This window comes from Mytilus californianus, unplaced genomic scaffold (assembly GCF_021869535.1).
Source record: "Mytilus californianus isolate M0D057914Y unplaced genomic scaffold, xbMytCali1.0.p SCAF_1, whole genome shotgun sequence".
Taxonomy (NCBI): Eukaryota; Metazoa; Mollusca; class Bivalvia; order Mytilida; family Mytilidae; genus Mytilus; species Mytilus californianus.
The window spans coordinates 132,292,124-132,316,506 of record NW_026262581.1 but is presented as its reverse complement, the minus strand read 5'-3'; the positions used below and the strand labels follow the sequence as shown (position 1 = coordinate 132,316,506).

The 24,383-nt window shown below is 31.0% G+C and overlaps 2 protein-coding genes across 2 annotated transcripts in view; one reads left to right on the top strand and one right to left on the bottom strand.

The window, feature by feature from the left end:
- Positions 1–5,282, top strand: part of LOC127734666 (regulator of chromosome condensation-like) — a 40,517-nt gene extending 35,235 nt beyond the window's left edge. The window contains exons 10-11 of the mRNA XM_052244661.1: positions 1,141–1,246; positions 2,187–5,282. Coding sequence (XP_052100621.1) covers positions 1,141–1,246; positions 2,187–2,247 — 167 coding nt within the window. The 3' untranslated portion in view covers positions 2,248–5,282. The remainder of the gene's footprint in view (positions 1–1,140; positions 1,247–2,186) is intronic.
- A 4,834-nt stretch (positions 5,283–10,116) lies between these two features.
- On the bottom strand, positions 10,117–23,901 carry LOC127734698 (membrane progestin receptor beta-like). The gene is made up of 2 exons (XM_052244701.1): positions 23,460–23,901; positions 10,117–16,142 (listed from the first exon to the last, which is right to left on the bottom strand). The coding sequence occupies exon 2, from the start codon at positions 16,133–16,135 to the stop codon at positions 15,113–15,115; it is 1,023 nt and encodes a 340-aa protein (XP_052100661.1). The 5' UTR covers positions 16,136–16,142; positions 23,460–23,901; the 3' UTR covers positions 10,117–15,112.
- Between the last annotated feature and the right edge of the window lie 482 nt (positions 23,902–24,383).

Below are 24,383 nucleotides of genomic sequence, written 5' to 3'. Positions count from 1 at the left end.
TTATTTTACACATGATAGCCAAGTTGAAAATTTTCGTCACATTTTTCTCAGGAACTACTTGACAAGGATTTCTGAAATTTGGTTTCAGGGTTTATATAAGTAAGTTACACCGTGTGATGCATTTTCAGATTCATCACTCAACAACTTCCTGTTTAACGAAATATTTCGGCTGGGGTATCATCAGTGAGCAGTAGCTCACAGTTTTATTGATACTTTTTTTTCCTTTTGTTAAAAAAAAGAATAGTAAGTAGTTTCTGACAAGAGGATACATATAATTGTTTAACTATAAATGACAATTTAAGACACAAACTGAAACAACTGTTACTTAATAATATTCTCAGGTATGATTTGAACAATATAAAAAAAAAGAAGTAAATATATAGGATACATATGGCCCTTTACATTATTGTAAAAACCAAACATTGCAGTGCCTTGAACGAACGAGCACTTCTCTTTTTAAGTCTCACCACTTATACCTATATTTCTGAGGTAATGTGTGCCATATTAAAAAACAGAGACTTGTTAGAATTTATTTTGCTAAATCAAAGAGCCACTTTGAAAATTTGTTGAAACCTAGATGAAAATTTCAAGTGAGTATTTGCTTCCCAGTGAATCTAAGAACTCTGAATATTTTCTTTCGATTGTTGACTTGAAATTAATACATATATATGCTCACAAACTTTTGAAGTTATTACACATTGGCTTTTGATAAAATTTGAAGTTAGTTCTGTATACAGCTACAAAGGAGCATATGAGAAATAGATGAATGATACAATGTGACAGTCCTCCATAAAGTATACTGTTAGACATGCCTTTATTGACAACTAAAAAATACTAAAATCCAAATTCAACAAACTTTGTTTCATTTAAATTGTCTGGGGAAAAAAAAGGCATACTTGTTTGCTTGACACACTTAATGAGATTATTAGAATTCAAATGAATGTCAGTTTGTCTTTACCCATGTTACCCAAGTTATTCAGAAACCAAACCAAGTGCACCATGACAGTCTGATTACTACTACTGGGTCAAAGCCACTAACTCCCTTTTGATTATACAGGTCCACATGAATTTAAACATCTTTGGTTCCAAACTTTAGACTCCAGTGTTAATGGTGATGTAATTGTCTTTGTGTTCATATAGGTACTGTCTATGGATGGGGCATGGGAACTAGTAGACAGCTTGGTACAGGAAATGAGGAGGATGTATGGGAACCAGTCAAGATGTCGGGGAAACAATTGGAAACCAGGTAAGAACAAGTAGTTGCTTCAGATAAAACTCTCATATATTGGTCTATGTAAAATAAATTGGGTACTGCAAGGAGTTTTCTTCTATTTTTAGGTCATTGATCATGACCACGATCAAAATATGTTTCCCCATTATTGATCCTTCTTTACAAGTTGGGATTGATAGATAAGAAGGAATATTTTACCAGACAAAATACACATTTAAATATAAAAACAAAGAAGGCAATTGTGATATTTACAGTCATTTCAAAACACAGATCAAATAGTGAAACGGGAATCTTGAAATTACCAGATATGAAAAAGTGATGGTTAATTTTAGTATTAATATTTTGGATTAGGGATATTTTCAGTTAGTAGGATTGGATGAATGGGAAATAAATTTTCTTTTTATTGTGGTCTTAAATTGTTGCAGATTATATTAGTGAGTGTTTTGGTAAATGTTTGTTTTTCAGCAGGGTCCATCTAGCCTCTTAGTTTCTTTTTCAACTTCAAAGTTTCTTTGCCTTTTATTAATATTGATAGGACCATGATAAATTATTGTTGTTTTCCTCTAACACTACCGGGTCAGTTTTTACCCTCCTGGTCAATTCTTTTTTTTGCAGATGAAAAAAACTGTTGCTCTGGTTTCTTTTGACAATTTTCAATGATACTTTTTAAAATTGTCTGATAATCTCTTCAAAGTGTGTCAACTTATTATTATTGTTCCTTTAGTTTACATAGCTTATACCACAAGATAGAATGTAAAACAAGAATTAACTGTCAGGTATAGTGAAACTATACAAAAAAAAAAAAGTAAAAATAAAAAGTTTTTCCTGCCTGCCGGGCCTTCATAATTTTCATATGTTTGATAAGAGAAAGTTACGAAACCAACATTCATTTTTCTATGGCCTAGTGGATGAAATAAAACAATTGATGTTTTAAACAGTGATATTTATTTTTCAGAACTGTTGTGGGTATATCGGCTGGAGGACAGCATACAGTTTTATTAGCAATAGACAAATAGACAAAAAGACAAAGTCATAGCAATAGAAAATGTCAGGCAGATTCCAGGCTGTAAATGTTTGAATGAATAAGAATGTTAAATGAAAGTATAAGATAATAATTATTGGATATGATTGTTTCCATTTAAAGTAGAAAAAATTTAAAACAAGTTTAATGTTTGACAGAATGTTCTTATTAATGTCTGGCTTGTTGCAGAATGCGAAACATAGGGATTACAAATTAAAACATCTGTGATATAATTTTTTTCAATTTCAAATATCTTGCTGTATAGCATCTTGTCTGTCAATAAATAGCAACATTGTATTTAACATGTTGTTTATTTAAAAAATAAGATGCAAATAAACTAAATTTTTGTCAAAAAGTCTTTATTTATATTTTGATAACATGAATTCCAATACAGAAGTTCCTTAGTGTTGATTAATGGCAAACATGCTTATGGGAGTATTTTTACTTTCTTATATGGAAGCTGCCATCAGACATTCTATGATCTTATCCTAGGTTTTAACCATGGTTTTATACAGTTTTATCTTTGAAGTTGATTCAGAATCATAACAGGCAGCAAACACAATAAAGATCAATGGTGATATTGATGATCACATAGAATGAAATGGTATTGTATGTATTTGTGTACGTGTGAAATGACTTGCTGAGCAAATTTGACAAATTTTATAACATAACCAAAAAGTTTTATATATTTTTAGTGCCATTGTTTTGTTACATTATAGGTCTCACCAGATTTTCAATTGATTTTTAACTTCTGTTTTCAACAAATATTGAATATTGTTTTTGGCTTAAACATCTGATTTAAACAAAAAAATATATCTCATACCTGATTGTCATGATTGTAGTGACATTTCTTCTTCATTTCTTCTAAAAAAAAAAAAATTTGTGAATATTGAAATGAAAAAACTTTACGGTTGGTTACTCTTTATCTAACTTTAAAAGGTAAAACGTATACATTTTGTTTTTTGTTTGATATTTGTTTCCTGAAAATGTAAAAGAGTTGCTGATAGCATATTTAAGTCCAACTTTAAAATAAAAAATTGAACTGTTGCTGCCATAGAATAGAGGAAAGATCAGGAAATAATTGCTTTACATGCAATGTTTACTGTTTTTTTTTACCTCTTCCACTCCATATAAGAAATTTTGCTTATGTATTCATGGGACTTTTTATCAACCCTTTTTCATATTAAAAAGAGAAATAAATTTTTATCTTTATTTGTTTCACAAAAAAATAATTCAACCACCTTAAATACATCAATGTATATTTAGTAAAAGTAAAAGCTAGGTATCAATAAAATGTGAAATTCATTCATACTTCATTTATAATGGCTGTTGTAATAAAACTGAAAACAAGTAATACGGAATTAAACCTGTTCTAATGAAATTTTGGTTTCTTCAACCTTAAGATTGTGGGCCAGGAAATTAGGGTGATATTTTGATACCCAATAAACAGACAATACTGATCACTGTTAGTTTATGGTATGTACTTGAAAAATACTCTACAACATTGTCTACTGATCTTGCATTTCCTTATTTGGAATATAAAACAAGCTGGTTTTTTTTGATTTGCCATACATGTGGATTTATTTTAATTCGTTTATTTTCTGTTAGCTTATCCTGTACTCTTTATTCTGCCTTAAGAATATAAGATATATTGATTCTACCACTGCATCAAATGTGATACAATATTTCTGAGATCTGAGAAAGTATAAATTTGCCAAGAATAAGTGAATACATTTTTTATTCATACCTCAGGTTATCTACAACTTCCCTAATCTCAGGGTCAATCATATATCATTGTATGACATGTAATAAGATCTTACTTATATCATTGTATGACATGTAATAAGATCTTACTTATCTCATTGTATGACATGTAATAAGATCTTACTTATATTTTTTATTGTCAAATGAAGTCATTTGTAAAACTGTTTGTCTACAACATTAATGATATGCATGTAACAAGCTTTAACCATTATTATGTTTGAGTAGATATAAGTTCCTTCCAAATAGCTCATTTATTTCTGGAAAATTCCTTATAAAAATTGTTACCATTTAATTTTGAATACTTACATATTAGTTAACTTTATAATATTGTTTTTAACTAAGAAATATATATTTTTGCTTGAAACAGAATTGAAATTAATTGAAGCATGCTATTTTAGGACTGTTACCATCAAATGTATCAAATCATTTCATAATTAAAAAAGTTAATATATCAAGTTCATGCCACGTAGATTTCTGACTAGTATAACCTTGGTCTTTTAAGGTATGAATTAACTCTCCTCATAATAAGAAATATTATCCAGTATTTAGCAAATCATCAGAGGAAATTTGAATTTAAACATAGAAAATTTGGGTATATTATATTTAAGGGTCGGAGCGTTCTTCTCAGACTGTTAACAGATAATGACATCTTTTTACATCACAACATCAGATCAGACATTTTTGTTTATATAGAATTTTGACTGGTGAATGACCAATGCTAGTCTGACTGACAGCATAATTGTGTCATTATTAACCATATATATATATATATATATATATATACCACAATGTTATAGCAGTGAATTAATTTTATGTGAGGAAGCTGATAGAATATTGTAAGCAATAATATAGCAGACATTATTTTTAATAGTTCACATGTACTTTATTGATAGAACTTAAAGGTTTATTGACTAACTGGAATTAAATAATTATATCCACTGAAATTGAAACCCCTCATGGTTGTTAAACAACTTTAATTACATCAATGAATTCATAATGAATTTTTAGATTTCAGCTATTTTTATATAAATATGAAATGATCTCTGCTGAAAGTGAAGATATAGTAATAACTTGGTTCATTTTTAGAAAGTTACAATTGATGTATGTTTGTTTATTTGTGAAATGTGCTGCACTTGGTGGAAATGTATAATTTTTTAGTAACAATTTTGCATGTGCTCATTTTTTCCCCTAAAAAATTGTATTCAGTTCAATATTGTAACTTTTTAGCCATTATAATTTTTATGAATTAAAATATAAAACAATGTTTGCATTTTTAAAATTTAGTTGGGATGTGAAGAAAACCATCTAATCTGTAGTCATCACCATGCATTCTTCAATGGAAAGAATGTCCAGTCATTGTCATAGTAGTCATCACCATGCATCCTTCAATGGAAAGAATGCCCAGTCATTGTCATAGACATCACATACTCTTCATGATTCTGTAAATGACTTTCTGTCATTTATACAGAAGCCATTGGGTAAACATCATTGTAAGAAACTCATCTGTTCAAAATGGTTTGCAGCTGGAAGTTGAGCAAGCATCAATCAATCTAGATGAAATGTGGTATTATTAATTCAAAAAGCAGAAATCAAACTAGACACACAATTTTGAAATACAAATGGATTCAGTTTAGGATTATGTCAATTGTCAAAATTTGAAAAATATATAGTCTTCAAATGGATTAAGACTGAACCTCACAGCATTTACAAATTTGGAAAGATAAGAATTGAAACATTTATTGGTTGTATGAACATTCATGCAACGTCTATCTTCGAAGACCCAAATGTTGCTAATCACCTGTCGTCTCCATGACGCATATTTAGTTTTTTCTCTCTGCCAACAAAGCCCCAAAACAATGTCTTTGTTTGTAAATCACAATATGCAACCTGCTTGAGAAGGGAATAACTTGTTGATAGGTCACTTGGAAACCCCCCAAAAATAGTATACTTCCAGGAAATCAAGAACAATCAGGTCTGTTTTATAATTCTTTTGAATCTCAATCAGATAAAGAACTGGATCTTCCTCTGCTCTAATGGATTAGCATCCTTGCAACAAAACATATTGCTGGGTCTGTCCCACGAACCTCTTGCCAAGTTCAATCAAAACAGGTCTTCAGAGTTGCTTTGAAACTACATATTCCAGGAGTGATGGAATCAAATGTGGATATTGAAAATTTTCCTGGTCCCATTGTATGAACATATTTGACTTCTCTACCCTTTATACAATTATTCCTCATCATCTAAACTGCTAAGGCTGATTGAATGACTGTTACATTTAAAAAAAGATGGTAGAGGCAGATATAAATATCGTGTTTTAGATGGACAAATAGTTCTGTTTAGAAAAAAGCTGACTGAAACTGACATCATGATGACTTGATTTTTTAAGCTCATCTGGCCCAAAGGGCCAAATTATCTAATGACACCACTTGTCATCCATAGTCCATCATCGTGAACTTTTACAAAATCTCTGAAATCACTCGACCAATTTCAATAAAACTTTTAACTGAATGATCCTTAGGTAATTCAGTATAAAGTTTGTGTTTTTGATTCTGTTAATTAACCAGTTATGGCCACCATGGCTAAAAATAGAACATAAGAATAAAATGCACGAAAAACATTATAGAGAATTACCGGGAATGACGAGATCTACCTCCATCATAATTCCAATTATATTGAACATATAATAGATATGTAGAAATTGTAACCCAGAAAAAATAATCAGCAATACAAAATCGAAAAGTATGCCAATATGACCGAACTCATTGATTTACCCCTTGTATTAGTTATTGTCCTTAAATGGCAATTTTTTTTAAATTTGAGTTTTTGACTATTATCTTGAAAACTATAATAGATAGGTAGAAATGGAAGACCGCAGAAAGATCTTTAGTTATTGTCCTTTAATGACGATTTTTGACTAAAATTTCAGTCTATTTCAATTTTTGACAGGTGATTGATTCATGCTCTTATGAGCCTCTTGTTTTATTATCCGATTATTTGTAACCTTTAATGGAAGTGTTTTTTTTTGTCGAGCCTACGACTTTAGTCGAAAAAACGAGACATAGCTATCCTACATTCCGTCGGCGACGTCCACAAATATTCACTCTGTGGTTAAAGTTTTTGAAATTTTAATAACTTTCTTAAACTATCCTGGATTTCTACCAAACTTGGACAGAAGCTTGTTTATGATCATAAGATAGTATCCAGAAGTAAATTTTGTAAAAATAAAATTCCTGTTTTTCCGTATTTTACTTGTAAATGGACTTAGTTTTTCTGCCGGGAAACATAACATTCACTCTGTTGTTAAAGTTTTTAAAATTTTAATAACTTTCTCAAACTATCCTGGATTTGTACCAAACTTGGACAGAAGCTTGTTTATGATCATAAGATAGTATCCAGAAGTAAATTTGTTAAACAATTTTTTTCATTTTTTCCGTATTTTACTTATAAATGTACTTAATTTTTCTGCCAGGAAACAATACATTCACTCTGTGGTTAAAGTTTTTAAAATTTTAATAACTTTCTTAAACTATCCTGTATTTGTACCAAACTTGGACAGAAGCTTGTTTATGATCAAAAGCTAGTATCTAGAAAAAAAATTTGTTAAAATTTTGTACCTGTTTATCCGTATTTTACTTATAAATGGACTTAGTTTTTCTTCCAGTTAACATTAAATACAGTCTGCAGTTATTTTTTTAAAACATTTATTAGATTCATAAACTATCCTGGATTTATACCAAACTTTGACAGAAGCTTCTTACAATCAAAAGATAGTACTTATCTAAAGGAATATTTTTATTGATTTTTTTCCTCATTTTGTTGAGCCGTCGATTAACAGCAAAAGTAGGCGAGACACTGGGTTCCGCGGAACCCTTACGAATTTTTTCATAATTTTTTTTAAAAGATTTAGAAAGTCAGAATTTTGATTTTTCTGATCTTCATGTGTGTATACGCAGCGTATGACAATTTTAGTAAATGTTTCATGGGGGGGTAGCTGACAAACATGCACCTTTTAAGGAAAGATAAATATTACCAAATCAGGTACCATGTATGAATTGCCATTATAGAAAGAAAATGATGTATAAGAAATTTAAAAAAAATCAGTGGCAGTAAGAACTGGGAAGCATATAAACGTCAACGCAACTGTTACAAAACTGAAAAATATATCTATTAACCAATATTTTATAGAGATGTGTGCCGGGGGTCCGAAATCTAAGTATTTCTGGCCAACAGTGAAACCACAAATACAAATAAAGGTAATGTACGCGAAAATGAAAATGTCCTCTCTGAAAATCATGTTTTAATTACAAAACATGAGGTTTGTGAAATATTTAATTATTATTTGGTAAATGTTTCCAAGAATATTGGAAACAATCAAACAAAAGGTTGATGACCACCGGAGTATTCTGGCCATTTAAGATAATTTGCCCGATCTTGACGAAAACAGTTTTACCTTTTCCCCTATTTATCAAGATTTTGTTGAGAAACGGATATGTAAAATAATGTAAGAAAAGCTATTGGAATAGATTGTATTTCACCTAAATTACAAAATTTTTCTGAATCCGCCATTGTAAACCCTGTAACCGATATTGTAAACTGACCAATATCATCATCGACCTTACCTGACAGTCTTAAGGAAGTTCGAGTTGCACCTATTCATAAACAGAATAGTGTCCTAAATAAAAGGGAATTATAGACTGGTAAGTGTGTTACCGGCTATTTCTAAAAAAATTTGAAAAACGCAAAAGTACAATTCAAATTGAGAATGGAAATGGGGAATGCGTCAAAAAGACAACAACCCGACCAAAGAGCATAAAACAGCCCAAGGCCACCAATGGGTCTTCAACACAGCGAGAAAATCCCACATCGGAGGCGGGCTTCAGCTGCCCCCTCAACAAAGATGTGTACTAGTTCAGTGAAAATGGACGTCACACTAAACTCCGAAACATATAAATGAACTAAAATTAAAAAAACAAGACTAACAAAGGCCAGAGATCTCCCCCTACCCCATTCCTTTAGCCAATATGTCCCCCTCCCCTGTTTAACAAACAGAAAACAGTGTGTGAAAGTAAACCAACATTTAAATGGTATGCTTGATATATTTAAAGGGGTACCCCAATGTTCCATCCGTTGACCCATTCTATTTATATTTTAATAAATGGCTTGTTCTTTTTTGTTAAAAATTGTTTTTTATGGTTATGTTGATGACAATACTTTTTCAAAGTCTAGAAATTTCTTACAAGATGTAATTTCTGCTCTTGAGGAAAACAGCAATTATTTAATACAGTGGTTTTTGTCTTTCCTTCGACGAAAGTCTCAGTATACGAGACATAGGGATTACTATCCGGCGGCGGTATAAACTATTTGTATAAAACTTTATATTTCAGAAGGCAGAAGACCTGGATGCTACATACCGTGTATACAGATACCATATGTTACGAAGTTACTGTCTGTCATATGTCCATTGTCCTTGACCTCATTTCTATGGTTCAGCGACTGCTTGAACGAAAAAATATGTTTTTTTTGTGAGGTGAATTTCTCACTTATCATGAGTAATAGGGTAACTGTATTTGGTATATGGCTTCCTTGCAACGTCTACATGTCTGTCAGGCAGAGTTCACTTGACCTCGACCTCATTTCATGGATCAGTGATCAAGGTAAAGTTGCGTGATTAGGTATGTTTCTCAAATACTATAAGCAATAGGTCAACTATATTTGATGTATGGAACAATTGTAAGGTGTACATGTCTGTCTAGCAGTTTTCATCTGACCTTGACCTCATTTTTATAGTTCATTGGTCAATGTTAAGTTTTTGTGTTTAGGTCTGTTTTTCAAGTACTTTAAGTTAAAGATTAACTACAATTGGTGTTTTAATGGTGTCTTCCCGATTGTCCAACTTTTTGAAATTACAGGTACAAAAGTAATGAAATTTTTGGGACAATCGGGAATATGTTTTTGGGACAATTGGGAAGCTTAAATGTGGGACAATCGGGAATTGTTTTGATAGTGATTAATTTGTTTTTATAGTGTGTAGCAGGTAGTTACTGGTAAATAATTGGTGTAAATTATAAAATATGAAATAAAATGAACAAATAATCATGAATACATTGTATTTATGAATTTTATTTTGCACAGAAAAGGTACAATTGAAGTATCATCAAACATAAGACTATAATATTAAGTAAAAAAATATCACACATCAAGCACTTCTCAATTCTTCATAAATGTTTATTAAAGAGTTACAATTAAGTCCACATAATAAACAGTTTAATACAAGAAAGCCCACGTAATAAACAGCTTAATACAAGAGTCCTATTGACTGCACTTTACGCCAAATACACTGGGTATAGTGAAAGAAACCCTTTAATAGTGATTCCTGGAAAGGATGAAGTGGCAGAATTCTGGACAGTAGCTTTGTTATCAATAGAGCAAGTTGTTGGGTTCCGGTGAATCTGCCTGTGGGTGTAAGCAGTCTTCAGTAGTGTAAAGAATCTTATGTAAATGGCAACTAACCACCCTGGTAAAAGTTGTTTATACCTTTTTTTAAATTGCATGCATTATTTCTAAATTTATTTAAAAAACTTTAGAAAAAAAAAATGTAATTAAAATTACAGTATTGATTTTTGTTTTATAAATAAACGTAATATTATAGATATATTTCATAATTCATAAATGTTATATTATTTAATCAAAAGTGCATTAATCTTATGATTTACCAAAAAAACATATTTTATACTTTTATAAAATTTATACTAAATAATAGTTTGAACATGCAATAATTAATTCTTGTTTATTTACCAAAGCAAACAATAACTACGTGGTTTATTTAAGAACATTTTACTTCACAAAATAATGTAGGACAATCAGAACTTTTCATGTGGGACAATCAGAACTCTAAAAATTTAAACAGTGGGACAATCGGGAATAAACCGTTTTAATGATTGTAAGGTGTACATATCTGTCTGGCAGGTATCATCTGACCTTGACCTCATTTTTATGGTTCATTAGTCAATGTTAAGTATTTGTGTTTAAGTCTGTTTTTCAAATACTAAAAGCAATAGATCAGCTATATTTAGTGTAAGAAATAATTGTAAGGTGTACATAAGGCAGTACAAGTATCGAATTCCCTTCCCAATTAGGCCAGAACTATGACCTCTTTTGACTTATCAAGGTATAATATAAATTCCTGGTGTAGGGGTCAAAACATGATTTAATTGCAATTCATGCCGTGTCTATCCAGTGCTGCCTCATTGCTGAAATTTTTTCTTTTTTTTATTTTTGGCCTTTTGCTCTGCTTTTTGTCGAGCTTGCGAAATTTATTTCGCGAAAGCGAGACATAGCGATCTTAGATTCCGTCGTCGGCGTCGGCGGCGTCAACATTTAGGTTCAGTCTGTGGTTAAAGTTTTTTAGACATCAATAAATTTGTCAAACCTAAATGGAATTTTATGAAATTTGGACAGAAGCTTATTTATGAACAAATAACAATATTTAGAGCAAAATTTTGAAAATATTTATTTTCATTTTTCCGTATTTTACTGGTAATGGACTTAGGTTTTTTACAGTCAACATTCAGATTAAGTCTGAGTTTAAAGTTTTTTATACATCAATAACTTTGTCAGACCTACATGAAATTTTATGAAATTTGGACAGAAGCTTTTTTATGATTAAAAGACAGTAGTATCCAGAGCTAAGTTTTGAAAATATTTATTTTCATTTCCCATATTTTAGTGATAAATGGACTGAAGTTTGTATTTTTTTTAATTTCTGGCCTTTTGCTCTGCTTTTTGCCGAGCCTGCGAAATTTATTTCGCGAAAGCGAGACATAGCCATCCTAGATTCCGTCGTCGGCGTCGGCGGAGTCAACATTTAGGTTCAGTCTGTGGTTAAAGTTTTTCAGTCATCAATAACTTTGTCAAACCTTCATGGAATTTTTTTGTAATTTGGACAGAAGCTTGTTTATGACCAAAATACAGTATCCAGAGCAAACTTTTGAAATATTTATTTTCATTTTACCGTATTTTACTGATACATGGACTTTTGTTTCACATTAATTACTTTGTTAAACCTTCATAGAGTTTTATGAAACTTTGGCAGAAGCTTATTGATGATTAAGAGATAATGTCTGGAGCAAACTTTAAAATTTTTTTTTTTTTAATTTTTAGTATTTTTCTAATGGATGGACTTCGTTTTTTCACAGTTAACCATTACAGACAGTCTGGGATAAAAAAAATGACATGATAAATTTGTAAACCTTCATGGATTGTTATGAAACATGGACAGAAGCTAATCTTGAAGACCAAGAAATAGCATCGAAAGAAAAATTTAATTTTTTTTTCAAATTCTGTATTTTACTGATTAATGGGCTCACTTTTTAAGTCAACATTACACTTTTACACTGACAGAAACAATTGCAGGCGACACACAGGGTTCCGCGGAACCCCTTATAATTTGTTTTGCATTATAATATATTGCTGCTTCTAAATGCCAGTGATAAATGAACGATATTTGGTATGCAGTTGTATCAGCATTTGCATATCTTATTTCCACGGAAATTATTTGGGCTTGTACCTTAGACATGGATCATTGATTTTGGAATATTTTGCATAATTTATATATGAAAGTACCACATACCCACATTTCATGATTACACGTCAGAGTTCATTTATCATAACCATTCTAAGAGACCTACAATCCTATAACTTCAGTGATTGTATTGTGAGAATGAGAGCCTTCCACAAAAACATGCCACTGCATTGATCAAGTTTAACAACCAAATTCAGATATTGGATACTATTAGTAAGTAATATAGCCTCTATGAAAAGGAATGTCATTCTTGCATATTGTATGCGTCATTGACTGAATTAATTAAGTTTTATTGGTTTCAGATACTATAAGGGATCTACATTCTAAACTCGATTTATCGCTTTAAAAATGTATGTTGCGATCTAAAATAAGGGGATGTGGTATGCTTGCAAATGAGACATCTATCCAACAGAGTTCAAATGACGTTGATTTAAAGAACTATATGTCGCCGTACGGCCTTCAACAATGAGCAAACCTATACAGTAAAGTCTGCTATAAAAGGTCCGCCATAACAAAATGAAACAATTCAAACGAAAAAAAACTAACGGCATAATTTAAGAAAAATCAATAAACGAAAAAAATATGATAGACAGCAACCAACGGCAACCACTTTATACAAGGGTCCTGACATAGAAAGTGACGGGATTTAACATGTTTGTGATCACTCAACCCGTCCCTAACATGGGAGAGTGGTGTAATAGCACAACATAAGAACAATTGTGAAAATCAGTTGGAAATGGCGCGACTAATCAGATTGGCACGAAGCACAAAAACATTCAACACGAATACAAGGGGCATAAAGTACCGATCCTAGAGTAATCGTAAGCCTTATTTTAAAGATTAAGTGACATACAGTCATATTACTTTGTGCAAAGAGCAAGAATAGCAATTTCTTACGAAAAGGAGGTGGATGAGCTATATTTTACACTCCATAGATTATTATCATTTCTCAGATACTAGATGATCGCATTTTGGTCCCTTCTACACTGATGTTAAATTATATGGTGATAACTGGTTTAATAATATATATAAGGTCTTCAGGACGACAATAGTTATTTACTAAGGAATGGCTGTATGATTATGTAACTATCCAAATTCACTGAATAAAGAAAAATTGTATTATACCATTATTAACAATGTTGTTTTAATCTTAGCTTTAAGAAACTGTATTAGCTTATTTCGGGTGTCATACTTTAATCTTATATGAAGACTTATCAGATCTTAAATTTTGGCTATAAGTATCACCGTTAGAAAATTTATAAAGTAGATAATTATAAAATGCACTTCCCTTGTAAACATCCTTTTGCGCGAGGGTTTTGCTTTATGCATTTTTTTTATTGTGCGTATCAAGCGATCAAGATTTTGTACACTGAGTTGTGAATTCACGACAATTTCATGGCTGTAAACAAACCGATTTAAAAGAAATTCTTTCGACATACATATAAAGGTTTTTCTTAGAATTCAAAGTTCACCTCATTTCTTGAATTGGCTTGATGAACCCTAAATAATAAATGAAACAATAATAGCATTAGTGTGATAATAAAGTCACTTAAGTATTTGAACGACACAACTAACAATTTAATCAATGAAGCACAAATTCATGTATGAGTAGCCATGGTCTATTTGCTAAAGATTGTAACACTGCCCTTGCATCAGAGAAAAATCAAATTAAATCTAAAACATAGCCAATGAAGAAAAATGTAGGTAATATTAACCTATCATTTGCGGAACACTTGAAATCATCCCTTCGTAAATTTTACGGACGCCATCACGAGTTGGTTGACCGTTATGGAATAACCGTTTCACAGATGATATCGGATATTTTCCTTATGTCGTAACTACAATACCCTTCCCTTTTCACGAATGTGACCTACCGAATTAGACTATTTACCGGATTTGTAATAACATAAGCAACATGACGGGTGCCACATGTGGAGCAGGATCTGCTTACCCTTCCGGAGCACCTGAGATCACCCCCAGTTTTTGGTGGGGTTCGTGTTGCTTAGTCTTTAGTTTTCTATGTTGTGTCATCTGTACTATTATTTGCCTGTTTGTCTTTTTATTTTTTGGCCATGGCGTTGTCAGTTTGTTTTCGATCTATGAGTTTGACTGTCCCTCTGGTATCTTTCTTCCCTCTTATTAATTGTCCCATTGGCACATCTTTTACTAAAAAGATATATTGTTGTAGGTTTCTTAGTATCTGAGCTCTTAACTTTGACGTAAGACTTAAAACAAGCAGTTCAGCTTGATCTATTGCCACGCTCCCCAAACACGTCCTCATAAGTATTTGGTATGACTGTTGGTCTCAGAACAGACGTTTTAAAGTCAAGGTACAGTAAATACTGAATTTTCATAATTGAATTGAGTATCGTCTGAAGCTGAAAGCGTATGACATATTTACGTATAAGGCATACATTGACCAGTCCACAATTGCTATAATACCTATATTCATCATTATCCATTATAAAACCACTCATATCAGTTTTTTTACCTTTATAATATTACAAATATATCTTTATTTTTTCCGCATTTGCTCCAACTCGACATCTTCTTTTACACGATTTTGTATTGTAGGTCCAAAAAAATAAATGGTAATAAGAGCCATTACTGTATATGCTAGCAAAGACAGCACAATATGATCGGCACGAGGTTTGTGATTGATCAGTAACGGAGTCTGATATCTGATGTCTATCATAGCTGCGTTAAATTGTTCAAGAGTTCCAAGCGAAACCATAATGTGGAATATTTGATGTCCTTGTCCAATGAAATCAAATTTTCCAGGATAAAATTTCTCGGGTATATGACTAGAAAAAAAGAAAACAGATACAAGAATATAAACAAAAACAAGGGTGTGATGATTCGGTGATGATAATGTATTATTCATTAAACTGTCATAGTATCGAGCATTCACCACAGAATAAACTAACACACATTGAAATCCGAATGAACATATGTTCCATAACTTTCGCTGAAATGGATATGGTCGTCTGTAGCGAAGTTTGGAAATGGTGCAACAGAGGAACCCCAACCAGCTCATTACTACTACCACAGGTAGGAAACAGTGCTCCAACATTGCATAGTATTTCTCATGACAACTGCAGTAGTATACGAGTATACAAGCACCCAATGCATAGTATCCAATTCCCATGTAATCAAGAGTATAACATGTATAGTGATATATAGGAGATTTGGAGTGTAAGGTGTGCGCAAGGACGCTGAATAATGTGTACATAATAGTACCAAATGCAAAGCATAACAACACACAAATATATGTTGCGTCCTCTAAAGTTGTGATGCAGTTGTACGTTTTCAAAAATACGAAAATAAATGGCACTAGATGAGTCCAAATATTAACGGTTTCATTGTGAAATTGAAATATGCTCTTCAGGTAGTAAATGACCGTCTGGTATTCCAACCGATATCCATATAAGACTCCAGGTTCAACGTACATTAACGACACTTTATCCACAGTCACTGTTGGTATATGAATTGAAACTAAAATTCCTTTAAAGAGCTTTAGTATTTCACAGTAAGCCATGCTTTCTCTGTAAATATTAAATATATACATGAATACTTTTGTTCATAAGTAACGCTTGCTTACAGAATTTACCAAAATTGTTCAAAATTTCAATCTAGTTAAAGAAAAGAGAGAGAACGTCAGATAAACTTTAAAGTCGAGAATGTTGTGTGGTCATCATTATAAGGTTTCTGTTTACAAGAATTGTTTAAAAACACTACCATTAACAAATTGATAGATTTTTTTATAGAGTATAATTATTTCAAGTTGACAGGGGTATATATGTAGGACTCACACCCATATCGAGTTCCAGATCTATGGCTGATCCCCAATCTATATATGGTAAATATGACGTCATGCCATCCCAAATCTATAGCCGATTTTTAAAAATCCAAATCTATGGCAATTTTTCTAGTGACCTAATCTATGGCGTATTTCTTCTTTCCAAAGCTATGGCATGATATAAATGCGACACCCGTCGCAATGTCCGAAGGTAACGAAAAAGCCGATAGTAAGTGAAAGTTAGTGTTTGAAAAAAACGGATTAGGAGTACGACAACGGGACCATATTCATAATCATTTGTGAAATGGACCTTCCATAATGGTCAACCAAATCGTGATGGGGACCATAATATTTCCTAAGTGTGGAAGTAATATAAACAATTTGCCTTTTTACATAGACTTAACGCACAATTATCGGTGACGTTTTTTTGATTGTGTGTACCTGTGAACAAAAATCGACTTTAAATATAAGAAAAATACCGGAAAGTTCAAGTGTCATTTTGTTTAAAAAATCTTTAAAGCACTTAAGAATTTAAATTACAGATGGCTTATCGTTTCTTATTCTGTTTTGTCAATCTGCTGTCCGAATACTAACGAGAAAAATCTTATATTATCGTGTAGACGGGTAACATTCTAATATTTAATTGGGCGTTAATAAATCTTTTTTAACTGATAAGGATTTAAGTCTAAGTGATATCCTGTGATTTTATCTCTCACTTTATATAATTTGCCAGCCGTAGATGCTATAATATTAACTATAATTTCTTTCCTGAAATATTCGTTTTAAAAACAGCAGTGGGCTTTTATTCATCTTGGGATTAGGACGGTGCAGCATATAGTATCCCTCCTCTGGATAAAAGGCCACATATTCCTGTAAACCATCAAGAGGGAAATCGGAAAGTGTTTCCCTGTGTATTTGTTTGTAAAACTATCTGAGTCCCGGGTGATATGACGTTTTTTAATTGTGACGAGTTTACTCTTTCCCCCGGACAATTACGCAATTTCAAAATTTGCCATAGATTTACAGATGTTGATATATTTGCATATGAAAAAAATATTGTTACAGGCATTATTAGCTGGGATAACAACATTCAAAATGCAGGGTGTTCAAAGTATTCAAATATATGACTCGCTAAAATATTGGAGCATTTGGTTTCATCAAACTTGTTCATAAATGAATAGTAAAAAGGCACTGGCGGCGATTACCTTGAAAACGTAACAATAACAAAAAGTTATTATTACGTTGGACACTAATTGCCGGAATGCCAGGTTGGATTAGGAACCGATTAATTACGAACATAACAATAATATTTGTGTCTACGGTTACGTTGTGTTCTTGTAACTTTGGTGCATTTCAATGTATGCTGGGAATAGTAATATATTATGTCCCATATGTATGTGATTAATTAAAGTACAACTAGAAAACTTTTACTTTTAAACAATTTAATGATACAATATTGCATACAGTTTATATATTTTATTCACAACGGCAGCTTCTGCACATCCAGTATGTGTTTTTGGTTCCTGTTTAAGTCTGACGCATTTTTGGTGGAACCACTCAAGGCAGCCATCACAAATCAGTGATGCCACAATGTGCACGTCGGTTTTGCACACTAAACAATTCCACTCTGCAATTTCCCTTTCCCTTTTTGAAGTTATATCAGTTTTAAATGCCTGCCATGCTTCAGGTAAAAAGTTTTTTTTATTCTTGAAATATATATATTTTTGTCGTACTCTATCTGATTTTGAAAGAAGTTACGTCCTCCATGGATACATGCATACACAAATTAACAATATTTTAGTTTACTGTCGAACTTTGCTTTTGATGCAACAATTTTTCGCGAACTGAATAGAATTTGAATCTTGATAATTTTTAGTTTTGATCCAAACGCATCCAAAGTTTGAATTTTTTCACCCAAAGAAAATTTGTTAATTATAGGTTAGACAATACTTGGTCATGTTGTATGAAGATTTAAAGCCCGAGGCGTAGCCGAGGGTTTTTAATGTTCATAAAACATGACCAAGTATTGTCTGACCAATTTAGAACATGTTCACACCTTTGAGTGACATAACAAAATTAGCCTCTCATTGTTATAATCAAATTTTGATATCAGCTCACTTGAAATGTTAACATGGTTAGTAAAAGGGATGTACATCATTTTAATGGTCATTTCAATTAATGGAATGAAAGAGCAATGAGATAGTTTTGTGATAACAAAAAGGGATAAATTATTCAAAAATGGAGATGTCTTCTGCTTCAGGTACAATTTAATCTTATATATCGAGAATTCCTTTATTTTAAAACGCACACAATGTTATATAAATCAGCTTTTCTTAAATTGTATAATTTTTAATTATGAAAAAAACTTAATCAATGAATTTTCATTTACAATCGTTTCAACATCAGATGCTTGTTTTTTTTATTGATGAATAAATTTTTTTTTTTTCAAAAACTTTCTTTTATTTTTTATCAACAGTCATTGATTCTCAAAACATTGATTTTAAGGTCTCGTATAAAATCAGATTAAATATGTCATGTATTTTACCCACGCCTTTACCCCTTTTCAATTTTTTTTTTTTTTTTGGGGGGGGGGGGGGGGGGGTCAATATTTGTACCATTAAATAACATTTACAATATTAATATCTCAACTTAAAATGCCTTTACAGTTTTATATGCTCCTGATTTCATTTATAATAATTAGACAACCATCAGTACTCAAGATTGTTTTTTGCTCTTTTCCATTGGATATTGCCTTGGGGGATTCTACACTTCGTTAGAGCTGTTTTTAAGAGATCACTTTCATAATTAATCTACAATGAAAAGTCATTCATGTATAGCATTTTATAGTGCATGGAAAGCCATGTACTATACAAAATTGAAGGGAAATTACTGATTTTCCATTGGACGAGAATGGGTGAGTATGTTCTAATTGGAATTAGAATATACCAAAGTGCTCTCGACCAATGAAAGTTTAGAATTTGGTGTTCCTTAATTGTGAAGAATGAATGTAAATCATGTTCTTAGCAAGGGATTATCCTTTTGTTTAGGCCTATTTACAGTTCAAAACAAAGAATTTCTATGAATGAGTTACAACTGCCCGAAGCACATTTATTAGGATTATTAATTAGAGGTTGAATTTTGAAACAAACAAAAAAAAACTTAATAAGTTTGAAGTTTACTTGTGCAGTACAATTGATACCGTTTGTGTTATTATGCAAATATTTAGAACTTTCAAATTACAATATTAAAAATAAGCAATAGCAAAGCAATGCTACAGAGAAGAAAAAGAAAAAAAAACTTTTAAGATTGAATAAATTGAATCGACTTTTGAATTTCCTATAAAAAGCATTTTCTTTTCAAACATTTAAACTTCAGTTAATTAAGTAGTATTTGATGTAAAGAGCTGGAATAAAATTGGCTGTGCAATGCAATTTGATTTTGAATTTATTAAATTGAACTGTAAATAAACAAAAAGATAATTCCTCACTAAAATATTGCATAATTTACACTAATACTCACAATTAGGAAACTTATACAATTTCTACCATTTCATTGTAACGTTGTGTCATCTAACGTCTAATACACATATTATTAAAATTTCACAAATCAAAAGTTATTCCTTACATCACTAAGACCAATACATTAATGAAATGCCTAAAAGGGAAGTCATCTATTAATTATAAACTTTGCACTGACAATGAAACAAATTCTTGAATAAAACCAATCATTAGAACATACTCACCCCTTCTCGTCCAATGAAAAGTCAGTTTTTCCCTTCTAATTTTCATAGTACATAGCTTTCAATGCACTATAAAATGCTAAACATGAATGACTTTTCATTGTAGATTAATTATGAAAGTGAACTCTTAATAACTTCATTAACGAAGTGTACAATCCTTGGGAAAATAGCCTACTGATTAAAGATGAAAGAAAAAAAATTTATAAAAAACATTGCACATTGCAAATCTTTATATTAATGGTACATATATATAACAAACAAAAAATAAAATAAGATGGGGGCAAAGATGTAGGTAAAATTATCTTTTATACAATTTTATACAATTTTTATACCAGACATTCGAGTCGATTATTTTTTTTCAAGAAAGCAATGTCAGACTGCTGATATATAAAGCAAAGGAATTTTTGAGATAAAAAAAACCACAATACATGTACATTCATCAATAAAAAGTAAGCATCTGATGTTGAATGGTCGTAATTCAAATATTTATAGAGTAAGTTTTATAATTATCAAAAAATATTCAAATTTCAGAAGGAGGATTGATATAACATTGTGTGCTAATTAAAATCAAGAAATTTAAGGTATATAAGTATTAAATTTTTACCCGATGCAGAAGAAAAACTCAAATGTTTGAACAATTTATCCTTTTTGTCCTCACAAACTATGTCAGTGCTATTTCATTCCATCCATTTTAGTGGTTATTACCTATGTTATATACTCACTTCATTATAAAAAGTGAATTCTTATTTAGACGATGATCAGAAATTAGTTGAAATGATGAATTGTCCTGAAATTCAAGCATTTTTAAGCAAGAGTATTTTTAACTTTTTTATGAGACGAAAGTTATTTTTAGTTTGAGATACTATTTTTTTATAGTTTTAGTAACCTTTAAATTTTACTACCTTTAAAGTCATGTGATATTTAAATGAAATAAATAATAATTTTTATCTATATAATTTATAATTTATTTTAGTAAATGAATTTTTAATTGAATTTGTAATTATTTAAATGATAAATCTTTTTGAAATTGTACAAAAAACAAATTTTAGGAAATGTTATATTTACATATATTTAAATGTGAAATGTTTTGTAGACATGTGTCTCATAAGCCAATCTTATGGCTGGGTACTGATTGTTTTAATGTATATTTTTATTATGTCATTGTATAATGTTCAATCAGTATGTGACACAATAATAAAATTAATTTTATTATTATTATTAAAAATTTATTTTGAATATTACAATGGGAAAGGATAATTTTCTAAGGTCACTCGAAAGTGTGAATATGTTCTAAATTGGTCAGACAATACTTGGTCATGCTTTTTGAAGATTTAAAGCCCTCGGATACGCCTTGGGCTTTAAATCTTCATAAAACGTGACCAAGTATTGTCTAACCTATAAAGAGATCATTTGAGCCTTTGAGCACTTTACAATATTGTAAAGGATTATCATTCTCTTACAAACTTAGAATATTGTAAAGTGCTCAAGGCTCAAATGATCTATTCAAGAATTAGTTTCATTGTCAGTGCAATGTTTATAATTGATGCATGATGTCCTTTTTCGGTATGTCATTTATGGATTAGTTTTAGTGATGTGAGGACTTTCTAATCATTTGAGAAATATTTAAAAAAAAAAATGCGTTATAGATATTAGATGACACAACAGTAGAAAGAAAAGGTAGGAATTGTATGTTTCCTGATTGTGAGTATGATTGTAAATCATGTAATATTTCAGTAAGAATTATCCTTTTTTTATTTACAGTTTTAAATCAATTAATACATTTGAGTTACGACTAAATTTTATTTCACAGCCAATAATTTGGTCCGGCTTTTTACATCAAATACTGTTTCATTATGTCAGGGAAATGTTCAAAAATAATACCCTTTAAAGTTTTTAATATGTTCAAAATTAAATTTCTGTTTTTTTTTTTTTTTATCGGAATACATGTATTGGAAATAACTATTCTCCCCAACCGCTGATCAAGTAATCAAAGTTTTGGAAAGACAAAGATTTAGGTTATTTTTTATCTGAAAGTTTTTTTCTTTTTTTTTGCATTGCTTTGGTATTGTTTAATTTTATAGTAATTTGAAGTTATTAATATTTTCATAATAAAATTCACTGTACCAATTTTACTGCACCAGTAAACTTCAACTTATTTTGAGATTTTTTCACAATTCAACTTTTAGTCAGTTTCAATCACTGTGTGATAAATCCTTTCAATCTGATAAATGTGCTTCGGGGCAGTTGTAACTCATTTATAGAAACTCTTTGTTTTGAACTGTAAATAGACTCAAATAATAGGATAATCCCTTACTAAGAACATGATTTACATTCATTCTTCACAATTAAGAGGCATCCAATCCTACAATTTCATTGGTCGAGAGTACTTTGCTATATTCTAACATATACTAACTATATAGAAGTTAACACTTTTCCTCTAAACATCGAACCATTGAACTATATTCTTCGCCTTTGGCACTACTAAACTATAATATTATATATTGAAGAACATTAAAACAATCAATACTTAAAACTATTTAAACGTTATTTCTTATCAAGCATATCGGTGAATTCAGCAACAAAACTAAAGTCGGTAAAGGTTTGATAAATCTAACGTAACAATAAAACAACTTTACCGTAGACATCACTGTTACGTTCGTAATTAATCGGTTCCTAACCCAAACCTAGCATTCCTGCAATTAGTGTCCAATGTAACAATAAATTTTTGTTATTGTTACGTCTTCAACGTAATCATAACCAGCGCATAATTGAAAAGTGTGGATTGATTGACACGAATTGTTTTGCTAATCTGTTCAGTACATCATACTGACATATACCCCACATCTCCTTTATTCATTTTATTTTAAATAGACCAACTAATTTCAAATCCTTCATCTGAACCTCATACAGATGTTGAAGGGCCGATTCAACCGAAAGGGACCAACATTAGAGCCAAAACGTTGAAACGGAATTATGACTAGGCACGATAGTAATGCATTTCTTAATTTCATATAATCCCCTTAGTTTCACCACTGCTTGCATTAGGCAATATCTGTATGTTCATGCCAATATCCTGATCTAAGTTAGTGATGCAAATGTTTGTATATTTTTCATGCCTTTATATTTATACACTATAACTTATTATATCAAGGAGAGGAGACTATCTTAGTTGTGATAACTTGTGTATGATCCTTTTTGTCAAACGTAATAGCAAAGAACATTTTTTTTAAAAGAAAATATTTGTACCTAAATGGAATATTTGTACCTTCAGGCATGAAAGAATGTGCAAGTTGAATAAACAAATATGTTTTATTATTAGTTTACCTCAGTTGTGTTTTCCTGAAACAAGTTTGATTCCCTTTCACTGGTTCACCACTGTCTGCTAACGGTTCATTTCGGATCGTTGTAGATGAACCATTCGTGTTTGTTTCATTAACGTTAAAAGTTGTATCCTTCGAGTCACAATGTAATTAGTCCCACTTTGTCAATGAAGCAAGAAATGATCGCTGAATCGAATCAAATAAACTACATGTTTACAACAAATTTGATATGGTTTGTAGGTAGGACATCCTTTTGTATTTCGATCAAACAGGAAGGAAATATGGCAAGATAAAGATACTTGTCTTTTAAGTTACAAAATGTCGTTGTTGTTTTCCCTGGTCAAAGGATTACGAATTAACAAGCATAAACATAAATCTCGCATACATACATACATACATACATACATACATACATACATACATACATACAACTGCTTTGAAATTAAGAATTGATTGAATATAAGTTATTTTGTTGACTGACAACGTTGGAAGCCTTCCATGCAATTCGCTTTTAGAATTTTCAAATGTGAAATAAACATGGGGATGTCCGATATGAGAAGAATCACAATTAAAGTTGCCAAAATGACGGCAGCAACAGATCCTATGCCTCGTGAGCTTGGTCTTGGATCAGCGGCAGAAATTTTGGTATTTTTATAACTAGATAGCGTTGTTTTATCTATGGATAGCTCTTTCACCAGTTGATCTACCTTTTCCTGAAGCGTTTCATTGGATTGTTTTGGTGTCTTGTCACAGTTGCATTGGCAGTCTATCAAAAGTAAATATGTGTTAATGAGTATCAGTAATTATACAGAGCTCTATGAAACAACCTGAAATCTGATATTCTATCATGTATTTATGTATTTATATACTGCACGATATTCCATTTTGTCATTGAAACTTACTGTTTATTTGTCTTTTCTTTTTGTAA

Coding starts and splice junctions, on each gene's coding strand:
- LOC127734698 (XM_052244701.1), bottom strand. CDS start 16,135: ATGGCTTACTGTGAAATACTAAAGCTCTTTAAAGGAATTTTAGTTTCA.